The sequence below is a fragment of the Lycorma delicatula genome, chromosome 9, assembly GCF_047948215.1.
Source record: "Lycorma delicatula isolate Av1 chromosome 9, ASM4794821v1, whole genome shotgun sequence".
NCBI lineage: Eukaryota > Metazoa > Arthropoda > Insecta > Hemiptera > Fulgoridae > Lycorma > Lycorma delicatula.
Genome location: NC_134463.1, coordinates 80,795,931 through 80,822,136, shown reverse-complemented (window position 1 = coordinate 80,822,136; position 26,206 = coordinate 80,795,931). Strand labels below are relative to the sequence as shown.

The 26,206-nt window shown below is 28.8% G+C and overlaps 1 protein-coding gene across 2 annotated transcripts; it reads left to right on the top strand.

Moving 5' to 3' along the window:
- Positions 1 to 2,639: 2,639 nt before the first annotated feature.
- On the top strand, positions 2,640 to 25,357 carry btn (buttonless). Of its 2 annotated transcripts, none has more exons than XM_075375473.1 (3): positions 2,640 to 2,862; positions 6,493 to 6,671; positions 24,483 to 25,357. In XM_075375473.1, exons 1-3 carry the CDS (start codon positions 2,640 to 2,642, stop codon positions 24,552 to 24,554), a joined length of 474 nt encoding a protein of 157 aa, XP_075231588.1. In that variant the 3' UTR covers positions 24,555 to 25,357. The 2 variants fall into 2 exon arrangements, with proteins under 2 accessions (XP_075231588.1, XP_075231589.1); XM_075375474.1 differs by lacking the exon at positions 24,483 to 25,357 and adding an exon at positions 9,561 to 9,685.
- Positions 25,358 to 26,206: the final 849 nt, after the last annotated feature.

The window sequence follows — 26,206 nt, the reverse complement described above, 5'->3', positions numbered from 1 at the left end:
CTCTTGCGTTCCGTTCTGTTCCGTTCAGCAGCAATTGAGGTTTGCAGATCGGTCACGTTTGATTGAATTCTACTGACAGTGAGATACCGACGATTTACTTACACATGACAGTACCACAGATTTTGAATTCCTAACATAATTCGTCTAAAGATGCGATTTAAATACCTTCTCTATGATCATTTTCAAATAAATGGATTTCGTTATCCTCTATCCGAGGATACGGATAATTTGAACAAACAAGAGTCCAGATCGATGATTTTTTTTCTCTATTGGTTTGGATGTGTATTAAAAAAAGAGTGTATTTTATTATTACTGATCAGTATTTGAGTCGCTCATTTAACAGAATACCAAGTTTCCTGGCTTGGTTGACCTTTCTTTACATGCTGGTCTGGCGACAAGCTGTCTGCGACTGTTTGAAAAAGAATTTCAACTGTTTACACAGCTGCGTTCAAAATAAAAACATGCATCTATAATAAATAACAGTTTGTAAAACAGCAACATTATAGTGTTTACATTAGCTTATTTATAGCTGTCTCACTTTAATTTGTTTTATCGTTTTAAAAATTAAAATGCTCTGGGAGTACAGATCTATTTAGTTATGTTTTAGGTAACAGATTATTTTTTTTTTATACTGGTACTTTGCAACTCTAGCAGAAGCTTTGCCCTGCCCCTCACCAACACACGTTATTTTTGCTCCTGCAAAGTAGCATAACTATTTCAAATCGTTCATATAACGAATTTGTTACTGTATTTCAACAAATAAACTGTACGACAGTAAAAAGTTTCTGCCTGTAATATTAATGACTTCTCAACTGAAATTTGAATCAATCCTTTGCAAGTATATACATTTTTTTTTCAACAAAGATATTACAGATAATATTTCAGTTATAACTGGCTTAGAAAATGATCTTTGTTAATCTATTTTTTTACCTTTCCTATGAAAAATTTATTTTTGACTGAGAAACATATTTAGTTTTGATGTAGATCGAAATGGACACGGACAACAACCTATGTGTTAGGTTACGCATTTTTCACTTCAAAACCAGTTGTTTTTGGAGATTATTTTAGCAATATAAAAAAAGGTATTATTTCAAATAAAAACAAAACAAAGGAATTAACATCGTTTCCTGTTTTATAGTCAATGATTCTTTTCAAAAATGTGTTTCATTAAATTAAAATTTTGATATTAGAAAAAATTACGATTTATTAATGCTTTTTCATTTAATTTAACTTATAGACTATTAGGCTATGGTAAATATATTTACATAGATGTAGTTGTAAAAATATAATTTATTTTATTTTTTTCTTAATTCTTAAGAAAAAAACTTCACTTATTCAAAGTACTTTTCTGATATTGTTTAAAAAATCTAGCAACTACTGCAATATACTCCTATCCAAATCAAAATTTAAATAGATTACATCTCAAAACTGAGCGTATATGAAATAGTTATGGTTGTATACCCACACGATAAATAAACAAAAATGTTATTTTGGTCGATACATAATAATTATTAGAACACGTTAGGTAGAAATGCTATTCTAATGATAAAGGAGGAACTGTCCAAGCATTTGCGTGGATGGATCAACAGAAATCATAGTAAATGATTTTATCTTAGCCGTATCAAAAAATGTAAAATTAATTACAAAATAAGACCGATTAAAGTTCACATTAATTATTTAAAATATAAACACGTGAAAGAATATAAAAATGCTAAATATAAATAATACCTATGAAGCTTTTTCGGCCTCCGTGATGCGAGTGGTAGTGTCTTGGCCTCACGTCAGAAAGTCCCGAGTTCGAATCCCGGTCAGGTACGGTTTTTTTTAATATGCTACAAAAATTACATTTCGTATTCTTACGCACAAGCTTATGGTTTCTATAGTGAATTTCATAAAGCAAAAAAAAAAAAAAACTCAGAAACGTTGGTTTTTTAATTGATCTAAAAATAGCTCATCGACAGTCGACAGATTAATGTTTAAATCGACATTTTTTAATCGTATTTTAAATAAATTTGTGGGAAGATTTTTTAAATGGTTCAGTAGTAATTTATTAAAAATGACTACTTTTCTCGTAAGCCAAAGTATTGAGTTGAGTTATTTGTTTGTTGTAACAATTAAACCAGGGAGCTTTTCCATTAAGTTTCAAGAAATTATTTTTCATTATATTCTTTCACCTCTTTTTCTTTTAAACGTTAAATTGTTTTCAGTTTAATGTTTACACTTAAATAATTATATTCTTGTTGAAAAATTGAAGTATATTTTATGATTTTAATATCTTATGTAAAATTTTTGTTGTTACAGTTTGATTTCCAAATAGTTCCTTATTTTATCAACTTTTCATAATCAGTATTCACAATCTTTTTTTTTTACTTTCATGCTCTCAAGTAAAAAAATTTATTTTACCGCGAAAAAATAAAAACCGAGTTAGGTTCATAATTTACGAATCGTGTTTTATTTACTTTTATGATTTGTTTTTACAGAAATAATTTATTCTATATTTTGTTAATAAGTTTGCGAGAGAAATGAATAGAGCTGTCTGGCCTTTTTTTTCTTCCCCTCCCCATTCTAATATAAAGCGTTTACGGCAGTTACTGGCAACCATTCTTCCACTAATTGGAGTAGATTAGAATACATCAGTTATGGATCAGGAAGCCGTAGCGTTCAGTAGTAGTTTTAATGTTGACAGCAACAGCAGTAGTTGTGGTGATGAAATGTGCTGCACTCTATTAGATGATTCGTGTACCTGTTACCTTTTTCATAATTTGGATTACGAACAACAAATTTTACAGTTTTTAAATTTAACTTCAGCCAATTCATCTGGAAATAATTCAAATAAAAATTCTTCTAATGTAATAAAAAACGGTATGATAATATTTTTATTATTTGTTATATTTTTAAATAAATTAAAAAGCATATATTTTAACAAAATTAATAATATCTTCTTTTCAATATTTTTTTGTATTTCTCATTAATATTTTTTTTTACTTTTATTAGTCTATCATCACTGTTCATTAATGGGGAAAAATAATGTAAAATTGGTACAGTGAACGTTTTCAATAACTGTTATAATCCAAAATTTTATTCATCAGTTAGTAATTGTAGTCTTTTTTTTTTAATTTGTAAATTTATTTACTAAATTTATTTATTATATAAAATTTTTCACAATGCAAAATCTAATTGAAGTTTTCCAGGTAAGTTAAAATACATTAGCTCTTAGGGTTTGATCATTATTTCAATACAGGGGTGCTTTATGATATTGTTATTGTAAAAAATGAAACTTATTTGAAAATAGTCAATTCTTAAAAGAATGAAATTGGTGATTTGGAACCTCTTCTAAGTATTCTATGAAAAGTTCATACATGTACTTTTTCTTGTAAATGAATTTTTATATAAAATCTTCATATTGTATCTATATTGAGTCACTCTGATTTATAAATGAATAGCATATGAAGTGCTTTGAGTTTTTTTTAGTAGCCTAGAAATGTTAAACGTTTGTGGGAATGTTTCATATTATTACACAAAATAATAAACATTTTAATGTAATCGTAAGAAATGGCTTTGAGAAATGTAGTTCTGAGATTTAACATTTTTAAGAAATATATTTTTAAAAATGATATGCAAATCTAAATTTGAAAAACAAAAAAATTTTTTTACAAAATGAAAATATTTTACATTCTAGCAAACTTCTTTTTTCTTATAGCCTTGAATAAAAAAAACTAAAGTAGATTTTTAAAGACTTCTGATATGATATCAATCAATACTTTTTTTTTTTTTATTAAGTAAACATTGTTTGAGAAGTACAGCTTTGAATATTTGGAAAGTAGTAGTATACCTTATGAAGAAGTGGTTGCTTATCTGCTTACCTTAGACTGCTTTTGGTATATATATATATATCTTTTTTTAATAAGTTTATTTGTTATCACAAAGAATGTTTTCAATGTCATAAATTTGAACAGTCTGTCTATCCATTAAGTAGATTGAGTTTTTGTATGTTAAATTTTTCAAGTGAGTTATGAAGTAGGTAAAACATATTTTTTATACCTGTAGAGTAATCTATGTTAATGTTATTGTCTTTGTGTACTGCTACTAATATAATATTATTATATAACTGTTAAATAACACTTTGTTTGATGCTAACAACTTCAGAAAAAGCTAATCTAAATTATTAAATAAAAAATATATAGTTTTATGTAATTAAGTGTATATCCTTTGCTGAAAAATTAATGTGAACTCTTTTATTTTTTTTTGGGGGGGGGGCAAGTGCCTCCTTCTCAGGCACTGAAATGATGTAATTTAATATCGTAGATTATTTGTCACTAGTTTGATTTATTTCAAAAAAAAACTTTTACATTTACATCATGATTGTTCTATAAAACTGCAAACAGAGAAATGCCCAAGAATCTTTACAAAAATTAAAAATCAAGACCATATGCATTTCAATTGCTTAATAGTCATTGTTAATAGATACAGAGGTATTAGGAAAAGTAAATATAAGTATTTTATATTTATTTAAAGAAATTATTTATTAATTATTATACAATAACTAAACCAAAAATATTTTTTTTGTTTAATTAAAAAATGTATAAATAAAAGAACCAGTAATTATAAAAAATAACCTTACTTAAAAGAAATACATATATTTTTAGTACTTTATTTTATTGTATTTATATATATATATATATATAATAAAATAAATATAAATATATATATAAATAATATGTTACTGAAATTAATCGTTTTAAGATTTATATTATTCCTCTGTACTCGGAAATTATAATTAAATTCTATTAAATAAACCACCTAGTACAGAATTTTGAAATAAGACATATCTTACCTTAATTTTTCATGAATTTTTTCATTTCGTGGGATCCTGCATCTTCAGTTATGATTGAAATAATTCTGTTATTGCATAATACAAAAATATAAAAATAAAAATACTAAAATAATGATAATTGCGTATTAATTTACATGAGTGCTGCTATCTGTTGTAGATTTTATAAGAACATCTCCCTCAAATATTGTGTTATGGTTATCAAATTGAAATCTTGTTTGTATTTATATATATGTAATATTTTTCTAATATATTTAATTTTGTCATCTTTATTAATTTCTAAATTTGTGTTAATATCAGAAATAGAATGTTATTTTTTATTAAACGGTCTGCCATATTAGATAAATCTAATTTACTATTTTTTGTAATTTCTGTAATGTTAATTATATTACTATTTTTTATTTCTATGTTATTATGCAACAATGAAATTATTTCAATCATGACTGAGGATGTGAGATCGCATTAAAGTATTTTCATGAAAAATTAAGGTGAAATATGTCTTATCTCAATATTTTGTCTAGGTGGTTTTTTAATGGACTTTAAATAAAATATATCTGTATAAATATATATCTTTGTTAAGCACTATTACAAAGATACTGCTTCGTCAGAATGTATTAAATTATAAATATTGTATGTAAAACATATTTTTGAAAATTAAAATATTGAGAGATGAGTTTATCATATTAGTGATTGAGACGATATGTTTATAAATTTTAATTTATCATAATTTTTCAGAGATATATTTTTAGTACAATATTTATAGTTTAATAAATTCTGACAGTGTAGTATCTTTGTAAAAGCACCTCTCTCTCTTTTTCTGTTTAGTCTTGTGGAAAAAAGGTATTACTTCAGAGGATGAATGAGGATGATATGCATAAATGTGAATGAAGTGTAGTCTTGTATAGTCTAAGGTCAACCCAACCAACTGAAACCCAACCACCAAAGAGCACCAATATCCATGATCTAGTATTTAAATCCGTATAAAAGTAACTGCTTTTATTAGGATTTGAACCTTAGAACTCTCGACTTCAAAATTATCTGATTTAACCAGTAGATCAGTCCAAAAAAAAGTAACTGCTTTTATTAGGATTTGAACCTTAGAACTCTCGACTTCAAAATTAGCTGATTTAACCAGTAGATCAGTCCAGTGGGCTTCTGTAAAAGCACATAACAAACATTTAAAAAAAAAAATGATTATCGGTGTCAATAAAATAGAATATTTATTTATTTTAGGCTGCAAGCCTCAATCAGTGTTGTAACCAATCAGCTTACAGAAAAACTCAAATAAATAAACAATAATAATCTATATGGATAAAAAAGGTTTTATTTCTTTTGATATCAATAGAAATATTTGTTTACAGTGTTTCCCTATTATCATTGCTTTATTTTATTTAACGTTGATTTATTTATTTTAATTTTTGTATTTATATTTACTTTTATTAATTCCACTAAACTATCAATGATGATTGTTCAACAATCAAAATGTGTTTATATTTTTTGGTATTTAGTATTTAGAATTTTGTTTTTTCAATAACCATTTAGTATTGCTTACTGTATTGTTTGATCTTTAGTTTCCATTAAAAGGTTACAAAAATTAAAACTATTTTTCCCTGTTTGCATTATTAATTTTTTTATGGGTGCATCATATCTTTTTGTTATAGGTAACAGTGATAATAATGCTACCAGCACACACAATTCTGGGAATGAATTACGTAAAGAAAGAACTTCATTTACAAAAAAACAGATACATGAATTGGAAAAAGAATTTAATCGTTCTAATTATTTAACTAGATTAAGAAGATATGAAGTTGCAATATCATTAGATCTCACAGAAAGACAGGTAACTTGATAATGTTTGATTTTTTAATGTGTTTACATATTTAAAAAGTGAAACTATGTTAATGTCCATCAAGTCAAAATAACTGAAATATACATCTTAATGAAACTTCCCATGATCCTATAACACTTCTCTGATATTTCAAATATTTTGTTCCAGTTATTCTGATTCTGCTTACAGCATCAAATATAAATAATTAAATAAATACACAGTACTAACCTAAGGATTTATTTATTTTTTAAATATTATATGTTACATGTCAAAATAGGTAAATTTTAACTTTAATTTAAGAAAATCCCTTACTGAAGAAATAATTTAGAAATAATTAATTAAATAGAATATAATTAATATAAAGATTTTTGAAAGAAAAAGCAATGTTAATTGCTTTGTACTATCTGTCACAGTATTTGTTATTAGTGCAAGAATGTAAAGCTCCTGAGGTGCAGATAGGATCTGTCAAAGTTTCTTTTGCAGTAAAACTAAATAGTAGTTCCTAAAATGAACAGAGTGGAGGTATCACTGACAAGAAATACAGAATGTTTAAAAGTGAAGCAACCTTGTGGAAGAATGTTTCCTTCTTTTGTTGTAGGTTTAATTCAGAAAAAATGGGTCACACAATGCAGCAGAGAATATTCATCATCTCCCAATATATTAGATGTGCCAGTTATGCCCAGACCCAGAATGCCTTCACAGAAAAATATTATATAGATGTACCAAACAAGTCCTTCACCAAGCGCCTGCATGACAAGTTACAGGTGACAGGAAATGTGGCCAGATGCAACCAAAAGTGGTTGGTCAACCAAAAATGCTATCACCAGAATAGTTGATCGATGTGCAAGCTGCATATTCTGCTAGTCCCAAGAAGTCTGGTCTCTTTGTTGGTAGTGACTGTATGGCATTGCACAAGAATTTAAAGATGTATCATATAGAATTCATGTTGTTCACGAATTGTTATGCAGACACTGGAAAAGTGTAGCTTTTGTCAATGGTTCATGTCATCTGTAATGCCAGATGGGTAAGAACTTTATGATTGGTTTTGGTCTGATGAGACTCTGGTTCCACTTTGATGGATACATGAATGCACAGAATTCACACATTTGGTGTGTGGAAAATCCACATCAGCTGCATGAGATTCCTCTGCATGGACAAAAAGTGGGTGTTTGATATGCAATGTCACATAGAGAAATCTTCATGACACAGTGAACAGTGAGTGCTATATACAGATGGTGCAACAATTTGTAGAGTATACATGGCTTCAGCAGGACATACTACAGCTCATACAACCCACAACACTATGACTTTCTTCGATAAGTGTTTTCATGGACAGCCCACAAGGGGTTGTGGGCTGTGCCCCCCTCAGTCTCCTGATTTAGCCCTTCCTGACTTTTTCTTTTGGTAATACCATATGGATGCTGCTTACAAAACTCATCCTCACACCATTGCCGAATTCAAGAGCAAAATTGAATGATGTATCACTGCAATTCCTCAACAAATATTATAACATGTGTTTAAGAGCATGCAACGATGTATTCAGTCATGAGAATTGCATAATGGTGGCCACTTTTAACACTATTGTAACTTAATCATTTTCCCATAAGGTTGCGTCACTTTTTGAATACTGTGTACTTATTATTGATGGTGGTTATGTCATTTTGGGAAGTGATTTTTAACTGATAAGGTCACCAACATTTTGATGGTTTAAAAAAAGTATTACTCCAAATATTTCACAGTCGGGGCGGCATCATTGATTTTCCTATTCATTTTATAATGTAATAACTCGCACGTAATCAACGATACTACAACGCGACAACTTACAGACAATGCACTGTATACATTATTAACATGACCATGAATGATACAGGTTCGCCAACCTTAAGGAGAGAAATTTCCCAGCGTTCTTTACTTTAGAGATAGCTCTCATAGCATTTAGTTACTATACTAAAATTAAAGTAAACGTACAGTAATTAATATAAAAAAATTGGTAAAAAACAGCTATGGTAATTATTTATTTATTTTTATATGGTAATTATATATACTTTATTGAAAATTATTTATCAAACAAACTTAAAATGTTTAGAATAAGTGACAAAAATAAAATAATTAATGCAATTAGAATTATATCACACTTAAAAAATAGATAATTATACATATATATCTATACTACTGTATAAAGAAGAACAGGGTTTTTGTTTTTCAGGATAAACAAAAAACTACTTGATCAATAACAACCAAATTTTTACCCATCTTTCTTGGCATAACTGATAAGGTTTTTAGATATAGTTCATCTTGAAAAATATCAAAAAAGAAAGAGATATATATATATATATATATATATGACCTACATATATTCAACAAATATATACGATATATATGTATAAATGTGTGAGCTGGGTTTGAACTGAATGATTCTAATCAATCGAATGAATAATATTGCAGAAATAATAGAATTAAATTTATGTTACAAAAAATCTATGTCACACTATTATATAAAGAAGAAGGGTTTTTTGTTTGTTCAGCATAAACAAAAAACTACTCAATCAATCCTACCTTAAAAAAAAAATAATAAAAAGATATTTGTAGTAGAGAATTTTTAAGCTTTATTAAATTTAAATTGTAATAAAAACACAGAAAATTACTTTTGGAAGAAGATGGTTGTGATCGGTTCTAAAAATTATTTGCATTAATTTATTAAATTATGAGTTTCTTTGATTTTTTTTATGTAACATAAATTTCAGCTCTACAAAATTGAAAAAATAGATAAGTATAAATTGAATACAATATTTTAGGCTCAATGCAGTTTTTAAAATTAATAATAAAATTAGGTATGTGTATCTGTAAACATCATATTTTAAATCATTGTAAATATTAAATTTTTTTTCTATTCTTCTAAAGGAGAAAGGAACTAGCCAATTCTCCATACCTCTTGACTGCAGACATTTTATCTAATGCTGCTTGTTCTTTACATAACAAACATTGGAAATAATAAGTACAGGTATGGGAATTTATACCATTTGGACACATTATTTATAGAAGATGGCAATTTTAAAAAAGAAAAGGTGAAAAAATTAAGAAAAATTCTAGTATATATATATATATATATATATATATACAAAGATTTTTTTTATGAATAAATATTACCATGAAGCTACAACAGAATTGTAACAAATTATACACTTATAAAGTATATTTGATGCAATTTGAAACCCACGAATAATTTTTTTTTATACTAACAAGAGTTCATTTTAAACCTACAAAAAAGAATGATTATTTTTCCAGATAACGTAATTGGAGATTTTAAAATATTGAGAATATTTTTAAGATAATAAATCTAGCAAAGGGTTGCATAATTTTTCCAGCTTTCCTCTTAATAGATTTTTATTTCAATTATGCCATAAGGTTTTTTTAGATATTAATAACTTAATTATGCAATATTTATAGTACAACTTTAAAAAATGGTTATAATGTTGAGTAAAATGTGGGCCTGATTGACCCCCTAACAAAATTATATTTTTATCATCAATATTTATACAATAAATATTTAGAGGGTAATTGCTAAAAGGATCTGGGTTCTAGCTGACCCTCCTCTTGGCCAACAGCTATCTCATATAACATTTTTAATAACAGCCACAATTCGAAAAACAGAAAAAGTCAAAATTATAAAAAATAGACAAACTTTTAAGTCTTATGTTGGGTTCCAGAATTCCTTTTTTTATTTTTTCCATGTCAACTATATTATTAATATATACAATTGGATTTTCAATCTTTGAAAATTAAAATTTAAAAAATAATATTTTAACCCCATTGTTTTTTAACAGCCACTTGTTTTTGGAATAAAAACATTTATTTATTGGATATATGTAAATATAATATTATGATAATCAGTAAATATAATATAATGATAATCAGTAAATATAATATAATGTAATATATATAATGATAATCAGTCAGAAATGATGGATGAGGAGAGTGGCAATGTGAGGAGGAGCAAAGAGGGCCAAAAATACTAAAAGCAGAACTAGAAAAGGCAATAAAGAATCTAAGAGAAAAGAAAGCAATAGGCTATGATGGAATACCATCAGAGGCTTTAAAGTTTTTGGGAACAAGTGCAATTCTGAGATTAACAAATCTAGTCAATAAGATCTATGAAAGAGGGTTATGGTTTGAAGATTTACTTAAAACAATTCTAATACCACTACCAAAGAAACAAAATTCCAAAGAATGCAAAGATTATAGAACAATTAGTTTTATATATCATTTTACTAAAACTGTTACAAGGATAATACTCAAGAGAGTTAAAGCAAGGATTGAGATGAACATAGGGGTGGACCAGTTTGATTTTTGGAGAGGTAAAGGAACTTGAGATGCAGTAGGATGCCTGAGGATGCTTGGAGAAAGGATGTTGGAAGCGAATAGAGATATGTATATTTGTTTTATTGATTGGGAAAAAGCTTTTGAAAGAGTGAATTGAAATGTGTTACTGCAGATCTGGAAAGACAGGAGGCTTATTAAGGAACTGTATACCAAACAGAAGGTGGTAGTGAGGCTTGGAGAAGACGAATCAGAAGAATTAAGTATTGGAAAACGAGTAAGGCAGGATTGCTGTCTGTTACTTTTTGATATTTACATGGAAAATTTAACAGAAAGGGTATTGTGGTTGACGGTGAAACAATAAAAATGATCGAATATGCTGATGACCGAGCTGTGCTGGTGGAGTCGGAGGAGGAGCTTCGGGATATGTTGGAAAATATTAGTAAAGTAGGAAAAGAACTAAAGATGAAAATTAACATAGGAAAAACCAAGGTGATGAGAGTGAGCAAAAGAGAAGTTCAGTTAACATAGTACTGGAAGGAAAGAATATGGAACAAGTAAAATCCTTTAAATACTTGGTGAAAGCTTGGTGAAATGGGAGGGAAGTTGTACGGAAGAAATTAAAAGTAGAATAGTAATGGGTAAAGCTGCATTTGCAAAGGATAAATGACTGTTCAAAGCAAAAATAATACAGATTAAATTATGCAAGAGGTCTACTAAGTGTTACACTTGGAGCATGGTGTTGTATTGGCAGTGAATCATGGACCATTAAGAAAAAAAGAAAGATATTTAAATAGCTTTGAAATGTGATTGTGGAGGAGAAAGATGAGGGTGAGGTGGACTGATAGAACAAGGAATGAAGATATGTATTATCAAGGATTGAGAGAGAGAGTAAGTTAACAGCAACAATAAGAAAGAAAAAACGTCGTGGTTGGGACATATCTTGCAAGGAGTCTGCCTGCTAGGAATGTTAATCGAAGGGAAGATAGAAGGTGCAGAGCATCCAATTGAAATCCGTCGTGAGATAGATCTACAATATATATATAATCATGTCATTTATTTCCTATTGTTTTTCAAAAATAATTTGTTTATGGTTAAAAGGTAATATAATCTATTTCTTTTCCACTTTTGTAATTTATTATTATACAGGCTGCATTTTTATCATACTCAAAATTTTAATTTCAATGACTAAAGTGAACATAATTGCTTAAAATTTGTTGCACATATTTTTCTTTTTTAACATCATAAATAAGTAGAATGTTTTTCCTGTAGTACTAGAAGTATGTTTAATTAGTATCTACTATAAATATTTTTATTACGAATTCCTAAATAATCAGATATTAAGTTTATTTTTAAATATATTTCATAAAAAGTCATCAGATTCATGCTATTAAAACATAAAAAATTAAGAATGATTAAAATGCTCTAAAAAGAATCAAAAAACTTATTTAATTCTTAAAATGTCATCTTATTGATATCACTATAAATTTAAAAATAAACAGTTTACTAAACCCAAATTTCATCACTAAAATTTAAAAAACAATTATTAATAGTATGTACATATATATATATATATATATATATATAGTCAGTTATTAGTATCGTATTTCAACCTTCGTTCAGTAGCTTTTGACAAAATGACAAAAAAATATTTAGAGATAAGAGGCAAAAACATTTAGAAATTCTGTTATCCCCCATTCCTAAATCTAATTGACTTAAAAGCTTGGGAATTTCAAATAAATAAAGTAATTATATTGTAATAAAGCTCAATTTTCTACAACATACTACACAAAAAGCAAAAAAATTAAAAATAGTGAAAAACTACCTCTCCCCTTTTTTAATTTTTTCCAAAATTGAATGTCAACAATACCCCGTATATAGAAATTTTGTGAGCTATTTTCAAAGAATTTCATTTTAGCCAGTCTAGATATATTAATCAAAATAAAATACAGGCCAGTACACCTATATACGTCTTCTAGAGATTTCTTTAATTTTTATTTTTGGACTAAGGGGTTTTTGAAACAATGAAATTTGCAAAACCCTGATACCCAGAATTTTGGCTGATTGCTATATTTTCTGTTTATAGTTATGCTGCTACAGCACTAACAGATCTATAGCCATGAAAATTGCATGGTCTTCATATATGATATGCAGACTTGAGGATATTTTTCCTGTCAGTATTATAGCTTATGTTATGGGCTGTATAAGGTTAGACTCATCATCGTAAGTCAGAATTGAGAATTCTCTGGTTCAAATACCAAAAAAATTAGTTGCTTTTATTCAGATTTGAATATTAGAATGTAGATATCGTGTTCTTTGGAGATTGGGTTTCAACTAACCACATGTCTCAGGTACGGTTGTCCTGAGTCTGTATAAGACTACACCTCATTCACACACAACAAACAAAGAGGCTGCCTATAGTCCACAAATCCAAAAAGCTGCATGGAATATCTGGAAACATGCAGAATATTTTAGAAAAAAGTAAAAATTGCACGGTCTACATAATTGATTTGAAGATTTTTTTTCATCAGTATTATTATTTATGTTGGATTGTTGTAACTTAATCTTATATTGCCTGACGTCACTCTAATATTCAAAATAAGTTTGCATAAAAGTTGGTAAGTAAATTTAAAAAAGACATTATAGAGCACCTTAGTAGTTTTTACATGTTTCTCTGCATTTGTTTTCTTATTTTTAACAAGGTGTAATTTTTTCTCTTTTTTATTTCTTGATAACAGTTTTTTTTATATAGAGGGAAAATACTGAAAACCGACAAAATTTTAAACAAAATTAAACTAAAAAAATATATATCATAAAAAAAAATAAAAATCATAAAAAAAAATATATATATATATATATATATATGCTATTGATAATTGTTTTTTTGAATTTAGTGATTAAATTTGTGTTTAGTGAACTGTTTATTTTTAAATTTATAGCGATATCAAAAAGATGACATTTTAAGAATTAAATAAGGTTTTTTGATTCTTTTTAGAGCATTCTAATCATTCTTATTTTTTACGTTTTAATAGCATGAATCTGATGACTTTTTATGAAATATATTTAAAAATAAGCTTAATATCTGATTATGTAGGAATTAGTAATAAAAATATTTATAGTAGATACTAATTAAACATACTTCTAGTACTACAGGGAAAACATTCCACTTATTTATGACGTTAAAAAAGGAAAAATATGTGCAACAAATTTTAAGCAATTACGTACACTTTAGTCATTGAAATTAAAATTTTGAGTACGATAAAATTGCAGCCTGCATAATAAATTACAAAAGTGGAAAAGAAATAGATTATATTACCTTTTAACCATAAACAAATTATTTTTGAAAAACAAAAGGAAATAAATGACACTTTCTAAATATACAAAACATACTTCCACAAGATCTTTTTGAAGTTTTTAATTAATACCTTCATCATTAATGGAGGTGGCATTGTTGATGATGCAGTCGTTTAATTGCGATAAAAAAACTCCCCCAATTTTATTATATAATCAAATTTTATATTCGCACTTAAATAATATCTATTTTTGATTCATTAAAAACTATTGATAATTTTTGTGAGATCCCTTCATTGTTTTTTGATCTAAACTACAAATTAAAATTGTTATTAAAAATTTAATACAAAATATATTTTTTTGAAGTTTTTTAGCTTGAGTTTATCGAGTATGCATAGATTCACTAAAACGCTGTATTTTTCACATAGAACAATATTTATGAGAGATTTTTATAACCTTTTAACTCATTAGCAGCTAAAATATTATTTGGTCACTTTTTTTAGATATCTTGCAAGAAATGCAAAATCCTTATTTTTGATTGTATCATGAATGTTGGTCCATTTTGTTAAACCTTCACAAAACAACGATTTTCATGTTATGTTTGTTTCATAACTGGATACCTTTTCTTTATTTCACAGTCAAAAAACAAAAATATATATTTGTAATCTGTATGTTTGGCATTAATTAGACTACGTTATCGAGAGAAGCGAGAGTAGGTTATGTTATTTTGTTGATATACGTACTTTTTTCTTTTTCCTGTTTAGCCTTCGGTAATTACCTTTCAGATAATTCTTCAGAGGATGATATATATAAGTGTAGTCTTGAACAGTCTCAGTTCGACTATTCCCGAGATATGTGATTAATTGAAACTCAACCACCAAAGAACACCGGTATCCACGATCTAGTATTCAAATTCGTATAAAGTAACTCACTTTACAAGGGCTTGAACGCTGGAACTCTCGACTTCCAAATCAGCTGATTTGGGAAGACGCGTTCACTAGTAGACCAAGCCGGTGGGTTTGCTTTATGGCCTGAAAATATATTTTCAACTGACAAAAATGCCTTTGATCACGGAGGATGGAAACAATTCGATTTACTCGCCCACTTATGGTTGAAACATCACTGATAGTAGTTGCACGGTGAGTGGCGCGGATAGCTGCCCATAAACACGTTACATCTTGCTAAATCTTGTCACAATCTGTAGATTCCATGCATTCACTCAGCAATGAAGAGCCAACAATCCCACTTCTCGTCGTCTCCAATCTAAACCTCCCTCCACCATCCTCTTCAGATCACTCAACTCTTTAGTTATAAGAATGCATTGTATGAGCCAAAAAATTAATATATTATATTAATTTATTTAAGAAAAAACGTTTTATGTCTATTTTATAGTATCACATTTTCCCAATTTTTCAACTTTTTATAAATTTTGAAATTTCCGATTTGCGAAAAATCCAGACATGATGAAAAAATGAAGGTTATTTTCGAATTCAGAGCTAAAGAATATATAGGAATCTATTAACAAAAGTTAAAAAAACGTTCTACAACTCAAATTTTGCAGGCTTGTGTTATTTACGCGTTTTAGTAAATAATTTTTCATTTTTATATAACGTATTACACAATGAAGCTCCTGTTAAAATTTTGTAGTGATTAGTTGAAATTTTTGGTAACAAACAAACGTTTCCTCATTATGTAATAGAGAGATATACAACCAAATAATACGCTAAAGAATAATGATTTGTGGGAAAAAAGTGAAAAATTTTGGCTGTGAAATTTCGAAAAAGTACCCGTAACTGAAAAAGCGGGTTGGAATATTCGGTATGATGTCAAAAGAGATTTCTCTTCTTCGTCTTCTTATCCAATATTCTCATTGTCATTCAATAAAAGAAAAACCAGTACAACATTAACTGAAGTATTAATTAGTATAATATAATTTTATGTATAATATTTTTTCAACCTCCGCAAAGTACAGAATTAGAGAACACTCTTACCTTTACTTTTTTATGTTCAAAACGTTTTCGGGCTTAAACCCATCTTTAATTTTTATCTTTTTACTTTTATTTAGTAAAAATTGTCATTAATGAAATTTAAAAACATTTTAAAAATTCAGAACAAATATTTATTCATTCGAGAGAATGAAAAAGTATTCCTGTTATTAATTTACTAATATCTTATCTTTGTACGCCAAATTAAACAATTTTAATAAAAATTTCCCCGTAAAATTCTGTTTGCAGATTTATAAGCCTGAATTTACGTTTATAACTATATATATATATATACAATTTTTCTGAAATTTCTAATTTTTTTATTACCATTTTCAGGTTCAATATTTACTTTTTCGATTATTTCTAAATTAGTTACATTATGATTATTATTTATTAAACGGTCGGCTCCGTTTGAGAAACCTATTTTTATTTATATATTTTTTTAATTTTTAATGATCTAATATGTTTATTATTTTTAAAGGACCTATTCGTTTTTCGTTTTACCTATACGTTTAATAAAATATTTTTATTACAAGAGAAATTGCATAAAATTGAATTTTACAATTTACGTTTAAATTTATTAAAAATTTTGGATAATATTTTGTTCAGTTTTATATATATATATATATATATGATTTTATAAAAATTAACATTAATTTATATTAAAAAAAGGAATAATAAAAACAAGTTACAAAAAAATACATGATTTTATTGAAATGAAAAACGATAAGAAAAATACAATTTATACAACAGATAACATTTATAATATAAATTAAATAAAAAACAATGAAATACATAAAGATAGTATAGTTTGTACATATGTTGATAATATACAGAAAAAATCAGATAAATTAAAATGATAATTTAATAAATTTAACAAAAGTTGTTTTCCAAGATGAAGAAAAATTAATAATTGCAAATTCATTTAAATCTAACTATCAAATAATAATATAGATAAAATTATAAAAAGCGCGATAATAGATTCAGAATATAATATTGGCAAAATTAATTGTACAAATGAAGAAAAATATAAAACAAAAATTTATATTAGTAATAAAATTATTAAGTTTAAAGTCCTGAGGTAGATAATCCCCACGTCCGGAACATAAAAACTACCTTCCACGTCCAGGACGGAAACAGCTGTACGTATGTACTATTCATAATGCTGGCTAACGGGGCTTCGAATGTTTTCCCTCGGAGATGGAATTTTCTTCGGCCTAATTCCATCTACAGGCAGTAATACAAGGACTTGATTTTCGGCCCTCTGCAGATATCAAAATGATTAAGGAAATGGATTCACACCACCTTAAGAGCTGACGATGTGACGGCCAGGGTCGAAGCGATTGCAGGTGCAATGGAAGCCCTTCCGCTGTCCACATGCCCTCGCGATGGCAAGCATGTAGTTAAGGTGCCCATGTATGTCGGTACATGGGAGTCCTGAAAACTTCGGTGTATAGGGGCCTGGAGTCAGTGCAGAGACTACGCATTCGCTCTCTGCCAGGACATGTGCCGGTTCCACTGGAGTACCGGACCGGACCTCCAGGATTGGTAGCCCTGGAGTGGGGGTGACAGGTAGCCTTCCCACAGAAGGGATTGAACATCATGCAGATTGAACAATCAATAAACGTGACAGAGGGTTCACGTAAACACCCTCGTCTTGAACCACCCGTTTCACCAGAAGCAAAACGGAGGAAGAGTTATGAGACCGCAAGGTTAGAGAAAGAGACTAAACGTATACAGAGAGCATAGTTTTTGTAAACCAAAATATTTGGTCATTAGTTGAGAAGAAGGTAATTTTTCAAGGATAAGTCCTTTCGTTATCGCTCGAGAGATAAACAATTGCGCTGGAGGCCCAGTAAAGGAAATCCGAATAATTTACAGTGGACGTCATGTAGAGACGATTAATGATAACCAGTCACGGAAGAAGGACTGAAGAAGATAGGTGAGTTTGCAGTACGAGTTGTTCCTCAATATTGACCCTCAATACTTCAAAGTGTGTTGTGATTTGTCGGGACCTACTTAATTACACGGAGCAAGAAATCGTAGAAGAGTAATACACCTCAAGGAGTAATTGAATGCCGAAGACTGAACATGAGAAGGAACGGCGAAGTTCTTTCGTCTGCCTCTGATATCCTTACTTTTAACAAACCAATCCTTCTGGAGAAAGTGCGTGCAGAAATACACGAGGTGGATGTGCGAGCTCTTGTGCCGCACCGATGAGATGTTTCAGGTGTCAACGTTTTGGCTACACTGCGGCTCGGTACGAAAGGCCACAAATATGCATTTGTGGTGAGGAAATTCATGAGGAGAACCGTGCAAGTATCCTCCTTCTTGCGTGAACTGTAAAGGACAACACTCATATAAATGGAGGAATTGTCCTGTTTACAAAGACTAGGTAGTTGTGCAGGAAGTCAGAACAGTAGATATAAATGGAGGGTTCTAGCGCAAACACAATATACATTAAAGAATGGGAATTTCCTTTTCCTTCTGAGAATTTCCCTTTTCCTATACATTAAAGAAGGAAATTTCCCTTTTCTGCACAAATTCACATATTTCGCACTCTTTTGCGAGCATCATTTTTCAAGTTAATGATTCTTTATTGTATATGTTCTTTCAAATATAAAAAATGGGGGTATCTCGAAAACGGTGCGTCCTAGGTCAATTCTGACGCGATTTTGAAAGGCTCAACGGAAAGGGTACTTCCCAATTTCCTGGAACGATAGCCGTTAGTTTCGTAGTATCTAGAGAACGGCTGGACCAAGACGCATGGTCCAGCCGTCTCATAGAACGGCTGGACCAGCCGTTCCATAGATACCAGCCGACCTAGAGCGTCTAGGTCCAGCCGTTCTCTAGATACTAGCGCGAGCGAAATTCGCATATGTCAATTCACTTCAAACCTACTTTTCACTATGAATTTTCAATAAATTTCTTCCTTCATATTGTAAAAATTTAAGAAATAAACAATTATGATGCATCATTTGTCAATCATTCTTTAAATGAAATAATAATTATTTGTTATATATTGGTTTAGATAGATATTATAATAGTATTGATCTTTCATCTTTATTTATATCAGTCATTAGCTTTATATCATTAAAAATGTTAAAAAATCAAATTATTAATTATTAAATAATCTGCAACCTTTAACTTTTATAATTGTTGTTATATCACTGTGCCGGTCAATGGAGAGTATGTAAACTACATTATCGTATATTAATAAACAAGACTTAAAATTCTCTTCTGCTTCAACTTTAATTTTTAAATCAATCACATCCATCTTTACTGATTCATTCTGTCGCGAGCAATCTCACATACAAAGGATATTTTGTTTTTATAATCGGAAAATGTATATGGTGTATCTATATTTTTATAGTATGCTTTTTTGAAAATTAATAAACATCCTATACTAACGTTTGATTCCCTTGTAAATCTCCTTAAGGATATTTATTTGAATTTATCATTACATTAATATTTTTCACATTAAAAGAATCAAATTCTGACGCGTCCTTCATAGCGTTATCTTTCCTATCGGTTTGAAAATCTACAATAACATAGTGCGGTTTATCTATTTGCGACAAAGTTGTTACGTTCCATGTAAAAGAATTCGTTTGAGAAACCGCTGTATTTTCATAAAGATCCCACGCTCTGAACTCCATACGCACATCTTTATTTTGATCTTTCATCTTAGCTAATTCCAATTCACATTCAGGTACGACTTTTAAATATGGAACAACCCATACGATGTCTGTTAATTTTATCTTAGATTTATGATCGTGAACCGTAGCGTGTATCGCGTTTATATCACTATCAAAACGTCTCCACATTAATTGTCTATTGTTTATGATTATTTATTTTGTAAACTACGGCGAAACCCAACAACATTGATAACGGTATGCGTAATTTAAAAGTGCCATTTTTATCTAAACCAATTTTATTTTTTCCACTTACTCATCCGGCTATTTCAGCAGATGGTAGTAGAGAGTTTGTCATTGAAAGAGCGTTTTTCATAACCGTCGTTATATCTACATTTCTTACCGATGCTACTTCTTGCGCGTTGATAAGATATCGTATATCCTTGAATAAAAAGGCAACAGCAAAACTAACTAATTCCGAAGTAGTAGATTTTTTCCGTTTGCTCCGACTAGTTTACCAAAAACAATCGGATAACTTTCATCCGGAACAGTATACGTATATGGTAAGTTTGTAGGGATTTTAATCTCTTTTCAATTTTATTAGCTAATGAATAATGATTGTGGAGTTGATTATATGTTAGGGATTCATCTGAACGCGCTACATTATTGAGTATTAAATAATTCATTTTATAAAATCTACATATGAAAACTTAATTTTTTTATTTCAATAACATACTGATGCTTTTAAGTTTCCCACCAACAACTTTAAATCCAAGAGATTTTAATATTTCTACGCTTTCTTTTGTCAATCTGAAACGTTTTTTCTGATCATGGAACGTTTCAACTTCAACAGCTTCGAAGTCGAGCGGCACATCTATATTTAAAAAAATAAAAATTCAATTACAATAGTTAATTTAGATTCTTTCAATACCAACAACATGTTTACTCTACTCGTTCACCGCGCAGATTTAATAAATTATCATTTTCATCGGTCAACGATATAACTAAATCGTTAATTTTTCTCACATCTACCGGTAGAAATTCAATACAAAATGCATTTTCTTCAATCATCTCACCGGGGTCTGCGCTCAACGGAAACTCATATAAAATACGATCTTGATCTTCGTTTCTAAAACTACCTGAAATACTCGTAGTATTACATTTTACACGTATTGCATTTACAGGAGCAGTATTTGTTACTTTATCTGAAAAATGTGTTACATTCGGTTTGAGAATTCTCGAACCATAACCCAACAGACTGTCGATGCTGCAATCTGTATCTGAAAAATCTATCCATACAGTGTTTTTAATTTCATATTGTAACGTATTGATGTTTGCTCGCAAGAAAATGGTTTCTTTAATTTTTTTCATTCCATTCTGTATAAATTCACCGATATTTTCGATTTCATAACTACCCGTCGGTATTGTTATATAATTTTTCTTTGTAAATATATAATTATTATTTTCATATTTTTTAACATCCTTATCGAACGCGTAACACAATTTATTATTTTTATTCTCTTCCACGTTTGGAATAGTGTTGGCGGTCATCAGCCATTTTAATCCCAATTCGTATTGACCTTTTGAAAGGTTGATAGGCGGAGAAAACGATTTCTTAACAGTTGAACTGTTATCGTCAATCGATAACAGATACGACATATCTATATAGAAAAAAAAAAACATAATTTATTCACATAAAAACTCTAAACATAATCGGTCACAAATCACATCATCGTCTGCTTGAAATCTAGTATAATTGTAGGTTACATTAGATTTCCCGAAATAATTCATTAATTCTGGAGGAGGATGAGCATCACCTACGGTATCAAAATAATTTACATTTTTATCAATTTTGGAGAAACAAACCGTGGGTGTACCACGACCATTTGAAGTGTCTAAATTAACTATAGCGCATTCATTTTTCCTAATCTTTTTTGGTAAAGCGTCCAACATAAAAACTCCTCTAAAATTTGGAATTTTCAACTGTTTCGCGTACTCAATCAACTCGTGATCGTATAAAGCGCGTTTCGTTATTGAATTGATTATATTTTTTTGTTTTAGTAGTACCGCTACCACCTTTCTTTAATCTAAATCGTCCACCGGTTTTATTAAATCCCAATCTACCACCAAATTTAAATTTAAGTTTCATCGCGTTAGTCACAGCATAGCCGGCCACTCTTTCAGTCAAACTACTATCTGGTGCGATCACGCGCTCCCAAAGCTCGTTCAGCAAGCGCTTTATCGGCTTGAGCTCTCGGTTTTATTATCTGAATATTTTGAATAAGCTATATCATGCATTTTACATGCATTATCAAATTTATTAACGCCTTTATCACCACATTTCAACCGCTTATCTAATTTAGTACCCGGCCCACAATAATTATAATCGGGAAAATGCATCTCAATCGGTAATAAATCTACAGCTTTATTTACTACAGAACCGATAATACCGCGTCCTTTCTTCTTATTTTTCTTTACCTTCATATCTATATAAAAAAAATATATATATTTTCATTCAGATACATTATTGATATAAAAATCAAAATGATTCTTTAATGTATTTTAAATTAGCCGAAGCCGGAATCCCAGCCGTGGCTTTTAACTAGGAAGAAACCGAATCATTTGGTAGTCCGAATTGGGGCTCCCAAAATATTTCTTATAAAGTAAAAAAATATAATAAATTTATCGATAAAACAGATTATTTATGCTAAACCCGTCGAACCAGACCCATGATAATTACGTTCAGTTTCATCGAGTGTTTCACTTTCAATCCACGATATGCGTTCGTATTTTGATATTACTATTTCCGCAATTCTCATACCCTTTTGTACCGTAAAATCTTTATCACCTAAAGTAATAAGGATGAATTTTATTTCACCGCGATAATCAGCGTCAATTGTACCCGGCGAATTGGCAATTTTAATCCCATATTTAGTCGCCATACATGATCTGGATGTTATTTGCGTTTCGAAATTTTTCGGCAACGATAGAGCGATACCGGGTGGGATGCCTTTGATTTCACCTACTTTCAAAATTACGTTGATTGTTGAAAATAAATTTAAACCTGCGCTTTGTTCGGTAGCATATTTTGAAAAATCAACAAAATTATTCAATTTCTTAATTTTAACTACATTAGACGTTTTTTAAATATCTGTATTAAAAAGTTAACAAAGTAAAACTAACGTAAAAATATACACTGTGTTTTATGAAGTACTTTTAATTTGTCATTTCGTTTTCGCGAATTATTTCTGCAATCATAGATATGATTGCAGAATAACTAGCTTCTTCTATCTTATCATTTACATATTGAGATGCGTCATTAATCGCTTCGACAACTTGTTTACTTTGTGCAATCAAATCTTCTAATTTATTGTCTATGTAAACTTGAATATATGAATGAAATGATAATATACTTTTCGAAATTTCTTCTTTTAATCGTTCCAAACCTATACAAACTTTTCACCGAGACTGTTTGTGTATTCATCAAACATAAGTTTAGCCCATTTAAAATTCAACATGTCCGCGTCATCGATAGGATCAAATACATTACACAATCTATGATTATTTATATCGTAATTTTTATCGGCTGTTAATGAGAAACCTATTCCAGTAGGCCCGCGCTTTCCCGTTCCTCGATGACCTAATCTTAATCGTGACATTTTTATATTAAAAAAAAAATAATTAAAAGCGAATAATCTATTCATCAAATTCAACATATTTCAATTCTTTAATTAAGGATATCATTTCACTGGAAACGCTCTTGTTTCCAGCGTTATAGTCACTCACAAGTGTTCAATCTAGCTACCAATTGATTGACTTGATAGACTGGATTGTAATTAAATTGTGGGTGCAGTAGTCTGTTACCGCTAAAAGATGTAGATGGTGTTTTATATGGGGAGATTGATTTAACGGGTCTTTTTTAAGGGAACAGCTTTCTAATTACTTCAATATATTTAAAAGATTTATTCGTTTTTACTGTATCAGCATCAGTCAAGTGTGCACCGGTATGTTTTAACATTTCACCATAAGTTTGCATATCTGCTGTGTGAACTTTTTTCAGGTCTGGATTTTTATATACTAACAACTTTAAAAGACCTGGTGTAGCTGAATAGATTGCACATCCCAAATGAATTTTATCATCTATAAATTCAATTTTAATATTACCCAAAGCGCTCATATCTGTATTTTTATCATATTTTACACCATACACATGATCTAGAGATACTTTTGGATCTGTTTTTAATATTTCTAATATGGATAGATAGCTTCTTTATATTGTTCACTTATAATTATTTCTTGCATTTTATAAATTGAAGGGGTTACTTTTCTCTAATTCTGTACTTTCAGAGGCTGAAAAAATATTATATAATATATAGTTATTTGACATACAGAGGAGACAGAAAAGAAGGAGTATAACAAATTTAATCTAAATAAATTAATATTATTTTAACACACTTTTTTGATTTTAATGTTTATTTTTGACATCATTCAAGAAATATTGTTACTTAATTTCAAAAACATCAAGTCTTAACATTGAACATAATTTTTGATAGCTGTTTTTAGAAACTCATTTTAAAAATTATTTTTTATTGTTTAAGGTAAAAGTATGGTTCCAGAATCGAAGAATGAAAATGAAACGAGCTCAGTTGCAAGTACCAGAGAAAATATAATGCTGGAGTATTTGTTAAAGTATGCTCATTAACACACACTTTGTATATATATATATACATGTACTCTTATATCTTGAGTAAATGTTAACAGATTTTAATGAAATTCCTGCATATAACAAAAATGAGAATTATTTGTGCACTGCCACTCACTCTCACAAATAAAATATAAATTACCTCACACTGATCGAACTTGAAAAGACAGTTTGTACAAGATTAATTACTTCATATTAAGAAGAGGTACCCTGTTCCATGGCTTTAAATTAATATTCTGATTTTCAGTTTTTAATTTAAACTTATCAGGAAAATTAAAAAAAAAAAGTAAAATATTATTAAAAAAACTTTTGGAAAGTGGAAAATATTATAAAAAAAACTTTTGGAAAGTGGTAATTATCTGGAAAGTTATTCTGGCATCTATAAAATTATTTTTTTTTTCTTTAATAGAAAAAAATATTTTGTCATGTAACTTTAAAAAAAATCAGTTGCTGTATGAAAGGTATGAAAACACAAGTAAAAAATTGCATTATTTAATCCAGATGTAGTCTAAGATTGCAAGACTTAAAATCATCAAAATTAACATCGGTGAGGTACATGATGTAGGGTTCCCTTAATGGATATATTCAATTTTTTAACCGATAGACATTAATAATTGTAGAATAGAAAAAAAATTACAGTTTTATTTTAATGGCATCATGTTATCTAAGATTAATTAAGAAATTATGATTTAAGTTGACTCATAATATTTAGAATAATTTTTTATTTTCTGATGAATGTAAAAAAAAAAATAAATACACTAGTGTCTTTCAGATTATTAAATTAGAATTGTAATTATTCATTCATTCACAGTTCTTTACTGTAAAGCCTTATTCATAAAATAAAAACTTTTTAACGTAGTTAAGTAGTGAAAATCAATTGTGTGCATTGTAGGTTATATTTTTCTGTTAATAGGAACCAGCTCTGCTGCATTTCAGTAAATAACTTAACTTTTTGTACAATCTCCAGACATGAAACAAAGTCTATTTGTTTCCCAGTCCCATAATCAGAGTTGCTAACTGACTTGAGTTCCAATAAAGTAGTATTTTTGACCTTACATGATGTTACTTTCAGCAACATCATGTAAGGTCAAAAATATGCCTTTGATAATTAGTATTATGTCTTAAATACACATATTTTTTTTATTATATTATAATTCCACTGTACATTAATATAATTTTTTTTCTTTTTTAAAAAGTTTTGGTGACAAAACATATGGCAGCTTATTACTGTATTCAAAAATACATTATCTAGTACTAAGACAAAAAAATACAAAACAAATAAAACAAAATTGCTGTCTCTTAGTTTCTGGCCATGATTTACTAATATTATTTTTATTTAAACAGGTGTTTTCTTTTAATTTTATATATAAAATTTTGGGTTTCAGCTTACACAATACAAAATAATCTTTTTTCAAAACAGACGAAGAGCTGCAATTGAGTTAATACTGAAATGTTCTATAGTAAATAAATAATTTTATATTTTCTTCAACATACCACCACTTGTTTTTAAGTAAATGACATTTATTTTATTTTCATCATATAGCAATCATACAAAAAATACGGTCCTTTTTTTAACCTCTGGGACTACAGTTAGAAATTGCTTCAGAGGATGAAATGAAT

What these genes read in the sequence shown, in the direction of transcription:
- btn (XM_075375473.1), top strand. Translation starts at nt 2,640, where the DNA reads ATGGATCAGGAAGCCGTAGCGTTCAGTAGTAGTTTTAATGTTGACAGC. An exon ending in TTCTAATGTAATAAAAAACG is followed by an intron (nt 2,863 to 6,492) that starts GTATGATAATAT and finishes TTTTTGTTATAG; the next exon opens with GTAACAGTGATAATAATGCT. An exon ending in TAGATCTCACAGAAAGACAG is followed by an intron (nt 6,672 to 24,482) that starts GTAACTTGATAA and finishes TTATTGTTTAAG; the next exon opens with GTAAAAGTATGGTTCCAGAA.